The 6,844-nt window shown below is 42.9% G+C and overlaps 1 protein-coding gene across 1 annotated transcript; it reads left to right on the forward strand.

The window, feature by feature from the left end:
* The first annotated feature begins 377 nt into the window (after positions 1-377).
* SEC11C (SEC11 homolog C, signal peptidase complex subunit) lies at positions 378-5,730 on the forward strand. The gene is made up of 6 exons (XM_014961677.1): positions 378-540; positions 1,709-1,818; positions 2,544-2,693; positions 4,583-4,702; positions 5,065-5,122; positions 5,541-5,730. Exons 1-6 carry the CDS (start codon positions 499-501, stop codon positions 5,592-5,594), a joined length of 534 nt encoding a protein of 177 aa, XP_014817163.1. The 5' UTR covers positions 378-498; the 3' UTR covers positions 5,595-5,730.
* Positions 5,731-6,844: the final 1,114 nt, after the last annotated feature.

The following is a 6,844-nucleotide window of genomic DNA, read 5'->3' on the forward strand; positions in this document are numbered from 1 at the left end:
CGCTTGGCCACGCCCCCGGCGCTCCCTTCCCCTCGCCCACCCCCGCCCGCCAATGGGCCGCGCACACGCAGCGCCGGCGGCGGGGAGAGCTAACCGACGGCCGCCTGACCCAAAGCGGTGGCGACTCGAGGGGCCGGTGCCGCCGTTATGCGGCTCCGCAGGCGAGTCTGACTCGATCCGCCCTATTGTGGGGTCTCGGCGCCCACCGGGAGCCCCCTTGTAGAGCAAACTGGTCAGGCACCTCCACAGGCAGCAGGCAAGGGGCCTCGCCCTCAGGGCCGCTTGCCGCGATGCATACTGGGAGTTGTAGTCCGGCGGCCGCGGAGGCAGTTGAGCGTGGGCGGGGTGTCGGCGGCGGGAGACTACAACTCCCGGGGAGCAGAGCGGTGTCGGGTCCCCCGGGCCGGCAGTCGCTGCGGCTCGCGCTCGGCGCTGGGACTGCCACCGGCACCCGCCGCCAGCTCCTGAGGGGTCGCCCGGCCCTTCCCCGGGGCCGCCATGGATCTCTTCGGGGACCTGCGGCGCATGAACAAGCGGCAGGTAGCGGGGGATCCCGGAGCGGGCGGGTCGAGGGCCGGGCCGGGGTGCGGAGGCCGCCCGGAGGTCCGGAGCCCGCGAGCCGCTGGGGCCGGCCGGGCTCTCCGCGCCTGCTGCCCCTGAGGTCGCCCCGCCACGCACCTTGGGCGGAAAGCTGGGAATCCGCGGTTTTACTTAGTGTCACTGGTCGGCTTCCTGCTGGAGTACGTGGAAGCAGACGGGCAGTTTTGGGCTGCTGTAGTTCAAAATAGAGGTCTTTACCGTTACTACGTCATGATGCGAATAACCGGTTGGAAGGGAGAACATAAGACGGGTGACAAACCTTCCGGTTCCTAGGCTGTGACACTTCCTTGCTGGGGTTTGCTTTTTTTTAATATTTACCCATCGTTTTAAAAGACCCAGCACTTCAGAGCAGATGTTGCAGCCTGACCAGTGAAGTTCAGTGAGTCATACACCTGGAAACCCCGGCGTATGGATCTGCAAACTAGAACGATGGTCAGGAAATCCCTGGTTCTGTGTCTCCCATCAGTGAGCCAGATGATAAATGGAGATGGACAGGGCCGTTTTCCACCAGAGTGTCTTCATATGCTGCCAAGAAAAATTTTAAAATAACAAAAAAAGAGGTAGCATGAAGAAAATCTATCCACTGCTGCAGTGGCTGGCAAAGTGGTAGAATTTGGGAGCAGAAAGTTAGTCAAATCGATAAAAGATTTTCCTCATAAAAAATTGCTGCCTGACAACAGCAGGAAATTATCCTTTGTCGTCTCTCTTCCACCCCACAGTGCCTCTGTTACGTTGTGATATTTGTTATGTGTGTTTTGAATACTTAGGAGCTCAGGTAGGAGTCGGGGATGTGTCATCAATTGCCATGTAACTTTCTGTGGTGTAGAAGTCTTTGCCAGAGAGCTCGCTGGCTTCAGGATGAGAGCTCCAGAGGGATGAGACTGGGCACACGCGGGATTGGGACCGTGTGCCTCAGCGGGGGCCGGGGGGCTGGGATGTCCCCAGTCGGTTCCATCGGGCTTTTGTTGGAATGCGGTTGTAGCGTGAAAGTCCACGTGCCTGGATTGTGATTCGCTGGTGCATTTGGGTTGAAATTCTACATTTGGGTTGTGCTTCTAAATACAACACAGTAACTTTTAAAAACAATTTTATTTTTTGTTTCCTGTAGCTGTATTACCAAGTCTTAAATTTTGCGATGATAGTGTCTTCTGCCCTCATGATATGGAAAGGGCTGATCGTCATCACTGGGAGTGAAAGCCCTATTGTTGTGGTGCTCAGGTGAGTCAGGGTAAAGGCCAAATGTTGTTTTGTTCTTTGTCTCCTCCCCTTGGATAGATTTGGAGCTTGAAGTCTTACCTACTTTAAGAAGTGCTCAAACGCTTATTTTCTAACTCTGGTTTGGGACACTTAGCAAAGGTTGCTTGTGTAATTGCAGTCTAGTTTTCATTGAAGTTTGTAGAAGCAGTAGATATGTGAAGCCTTTGAAAATCTAGTTTTGTTCGCTTAATTAACAGATATTACTCAAGTATATGCATATTGCAGCCCAGGGATGGTAATCCCTGTGTAGGTGTTAGGATTCAAAAAAAATAGTTCTTCTTTCACAGAAATATATGTATTCCTGTGACGTGTCTGTGCTCTGCTGAAGAAAATGAGTGTTGCACTCATTCCAGAAGCCATCATACAGTTCCTGGACTATTAATTTTTTTTATTATTTTTGTTTTTACCATATGTGTTTGTATTTTAAAATTGCATTATAGTAAACCCCCTTTTATCAGTAAATTATGTACTTATTTCTTCCTTGCACTGAGGCAGTGAGGAAACCTTCTGTAGGCTGGCTCAGCTCGGGACTTGCTGAGCCTTAGCCTGTGTTAAGTGTCTGTGTGGTGTTACTACAGATTTCAGTTAAAATTGTGAGTTTATCTGTGAGGATTAAATGTTCTTTGTTTACATGGTGGCTCTTTCATTCGCTATAATGCTAATAAACTCTCTCTTTTTGTTTGTAGTGGCAGCATGGAACCAGCGTTTCACAGGGGAGACCTGTTGTTCTTAACGAACTTCCATGATGACCCAATCAGAGCTGGTGAAATAGTTGTTTTTAAAGTTGAAGGCAGAGACATTCCAATAGTTCACAGAGTAATCAAAATACATGAAAAGTAATGCAACTTGACATTTTCCTTGTTTTTAAACGTAGTTTCTTTCACTGTGACTTTCACTAACATTTTAATTTGCTAGTATTTTATGAAGAAAGCCAGTGAGGATGTGCTGTAAGGTAGAACTCATCTCTAGGGTATGATCTATGCTTGTTCCAAATTCTGTGGCACGGCTTCTTGAGACCCCGAGTCCTGTCCCTCAGGGAAGCTGCTCAGGTTTGATGTAGGTAAACCAGTGGCAGTAACACCAGCTGTATGGGTTATTTTGCTGGTGGTAGCAATATGGATGGGAGCAGAGCCCAGTTCTGTACTGACTCGTGTAGAATTGGGGTTTTGAGAAATAGCTACTTCTAAAAGCAAATCTATGACAGAAGGTGGAGATTCAGGGTCAGAACTATAGATGGAGTCTGACAAGTGTGTGATCTTTGCTAACTGAAGTTTTCCAGAGAAGAGATTTGACTCGGAATGAAATAAGAGGTTCTTATTCCTTCTGTGTCTGTTAGTCACAAAGCCAACAACAATCGATGCTGAAGGCAGCAGGGAGGTTACTTGGTTTTACCCTTATTGCATGTGCCTGGTACAGTTCCTTCTGAAAGAGAGGCAATTCTGCTTCTAGTTACACACAGCAAAAAGCTGACCTGGAGGTGCAAGCCTTGACTTATTTGCTCCTCAGAAGTCCTGGCGGTGAACTGAAGGTGTTTATCTGTGGGGTAATATGTATTCTTCAATGCTTTTTTGAAACTATGTATATCCAAGAATACCTCTTTTGAATTACCAGTTTTTATTTTAATAGTTAATTTGTCTTCATAAAAACACCTTGTTTCTTGATAACATTACTTGCAATTAGCAGCTTCTCAAGCAGAATAATTTTGAAGACTGCAAACTTAATAACTTTATTTAAATGGGAGTGTCGAGCCAAAGCCTTGCAGGTGTCCCCTGCACGTGTGCCGAATGCCTGACAGGGAGTGAAACCTGGCAAGCTTTCTGTCAGCAGGGGTTAAAGTATGTCATGTTCAAAATGTACTGCAAGATACTTTGTTAATTTGGAGCAGCAGGGAAAGGTTATGTGGTTATATGTATTTTTTATTTGCCACATGAATAAATACCAAACAGTGAGGTTTTGCCTGGAACTCACCATATTGTTTAACAATTAATGAGTGACCTAAAACATCTGGCAGTGTTAGTGACAAAATACTGAATTTGATGCAGATTTGCAGCTGCCTTAGATGCTCTTCAATGTTTATTTCAGTCACAAGGAGGACAAAGCTTTATTTTGACATAAATGTGATTGCTAAGAGTTAAACAATTGTGTAGAACTTGGAAGGAAATTCCCTGAAGCATTGCATTATTATACCATTTTCTTCCCTAAGGGAAGGCTTGTAGGGTCTACCTCACCTGAAATTTGTGATTCAAATTCAGTTGAATTCATTCTCTAATGTGTGATGACTTCACAGGATCTTACCCCAAAATTTAAAAAAAAAATAATCAAACCTTCTTAGTAGTATATTATTCAGTATTTCTGAGTTGAATTTCTCTTCTGTGGACAATGCAGAGGGCTGGGTTCTTTCCCAGATGGACACATACTGCTTTTGTTGAGGAAGCTTGGTGCCTGCTCTGATGGACGATACCGCTTTGGTGTTTGCTGTGTAATTGATTACATCAATTGACGTTCTAGGAGTGTTTTAAAAAACACTTCTTGTCAAAATCTATTGACTCTGTCGGTAAAGGCCGTGATGTTGAGATGATTTAATGGTGTTTGTTAAATAAGCAGGGCTAGAAGCAAACATTCTTATCTAGTCTTGTAGCACTTCTCATCTTCCTTGTGCTTTGTAGATGTTAATTGAGGTTTTAAAATTAAGTGGTATTTAGTTCATCACCTCATTGCCTTCTAGAGAAAATGGGAACATCAAATTCCTGACGAAAGGTGATAATAATGAAGTTGATGATAGAGGCTTGTACAAAGAAGGTCAGAACTGGTTAGAGAAGAAGGATGTTGTTGGAAGAGCAAGAGGGTGAGTAATGCAAAATGTCTGTTCTGTGTAACTAAACCAGAAGATTTAGAATTTAAATCAGTTCTGCAGTTGGTACAAACTAGATCTGGTGTGGTGTTTCTTGAACTTGCCAGTTCTGGATCCATGTATATTTTAATGCTATAAATAATATGCAGCAAGATGAAGTGTGGTAGGAGAGGGAAATCTGAGAAATCTTGCTCCCAAATTTTCATTAAGTACATATTGTTTTTAAAACTCTTACTGTCTTATTTTTTTTCCCTCTGAAATCCATTATCTAAAATATTCAAGACGGAGTAACATTGAAATTTTTCCATGTGATATTTGAGGGTCCATTTTACCTTCATCTATTTTGTCAATTACAGATTTTTGCCTTATGTTGGTATGGTCACTATAATAATGAACGACTATCCAAAATTTAAGGTATGTATGCAGGCATTTTGAATACTTAAATTTAAAATGCTAAAATAGCAAGTAAAGGTAGTAAGAGTCTTGCATGTAAGAATGCATGATAACAAACTTGTTTCTGTGCTTTGTTACCTAATGTAAAATGAGCTGTGTTCTTGTGCTTATTTTAGCTCATCTGTTACTTAGTAGAACTTGGGATCTGTAATTGTTTGAAAACATGTAATTTATAGGAATGTCCTAAGTTAAGTGCATGGGGTTGTGATGCCTATTTGCAATGAATATAATGGCATTAAAATGTTCCTGTGGTTCCATGGGAACACAGCTCTCTGAGGGTGAAGGTGTGGTGTTGGACAGGGCACATTGAGTGATTTGTAATTCCAGTGTGCTCCTGTGAGGATAAATTATAATCAGTTTATTCTGTTTTCTTTTTCAGTATGCTCTTCTGGCAGTAATGGGAGCCTATGTGCTGCTGAAACGGGAATCTTAAACAAAACACTTTTCCAAGAATTAAATATACGGGGGTGGGAACCTAATATATTTCAGATATTTTCATTTCTGTAAACAGTTACAAAAGTATACAAGCTTTTGTCTTGTCTAAATAAACCATACAACTAATGAGTAAAGCTTTTGGCTGTTGGTTATTTATATAACAGCATATTTACTATCTTAAACAGATGCCGCTTTCGGTTCCCCTTTTGCTGAAGACACTCTCTGCCACATGCTGAAGCAGCTTCTGGCACTCCCTGATGTATGGGGCTGGGTTTCTGGAGCAGAGCTGCATCTCAGCACGCTTTCTCTCTCATGTTTGTTCATTTTTTGTTTTTTGGTTTTTTTTATTATTATTTTTACTCTGTCAGTGTCCTCTCTTTTCACAACTACACAAACTGTTTTTATCAGTATTTGTAGGACACGGTGTATGGGGTGGAAGAAGTAGTGAGTTGTAGGAGCTTACTCAGACGTATGCCTGGGGAAAGCTCTTTGTACGATCTAACAATCAACAAGAATCTTTCTTGTTAAGAACTGAGAAATGGAAACTTGAAGCTTTTTCCCTGAATTTGAAACCGGCTCCTTTGTGGTGTAGGGACGCAAGAACCTGATGGCCTGGGTTTTGATTTTGAGGGACAGTGTATGTTTCTGGAGTTTGGGCTGTTGACCTTTCTGCCTCCATATCCCCAGCTACAAAACACACCTGACAGAGACTTGATGGGGCTTTATTAACACTTGTAAATTACTGAATGTCTGGTGCAGTAGTGACCTGAAATAATATTGCCAATAAGACATAATTCATATTCCAGTTTTGAGAATGTGTTGTTCTCTTATGTCGTGTGACACCTGAATAGTGTTAAACACAAAAGTGGGTTTTCACTTTAAAATTTACCTGATAACTCTCTTCTATGAAATTCTGGAATTTTCCCTTGGCTTCAAATGTCAGTGTTGTCCCTTTGGCGAAGCAGAACTTGTTTTCCTCGCTTGGTTTGGTTTTGTAGTTTTGATAAGGAACAGCGTGAGGCTCTTCTCCTATGGAGTTCTGTTTCTTCTATAATCCCTTACCTCTACAGAAACCACTATTATACAATAATGGCACCTCTTCTGTGGTAACTGCTCGTGCTGAAAGCAGACAACTGCTGAATTTTTCCAAGTAATATTACTTCTTTTGTGTCCTACTAAGCAGTTTTCATGACAAACTGTATTATAAAAATGGCTTATTTTGTGTCAAATTGTGTGGAAATAAAATTG

Source organism: Calidris pugnax, unplaced genomic scaffold, assembly GCF_001431845.1.
Source record: "Calidris pugnax isolate Ruff unplaced genomic scaffold, ASM143184v1 scaffold795, whole genome shotgun sequence".
NCBI lineage: Eukaryota > Metazoa > Chordata > Aves > Charadriiformes > Scolopacidae > Calidris > Calidris pugnax.

What these genes read in the sequence shown, in the direction of transcription:
- SEC11C (XM_014961677.1), top strand. Translation starts at nt 499, where the DNA reads ATGGATCTCTTCGGGGACCTGCGGCGCATGAACAAGCGGCAG. An exon ending in GGCGCATGAACAAGCGGCAG is followed by an intron (nt 541 to 1,708) that starts GTAGCGGGGGAT and finishes TGTTTCCTGTAG; the next exon opens with CTGTATTACCAAGTCTTAAA. An exon ending in CCTATTGTTGTGGTGCTCAG is followed by an intron (nt 1,819 to 2,543) that starts GTGAGTCAGGGT and finishes TTTTGTTTGTAG; the next exon opens with TGGCAGCATGGAACCAGCGT.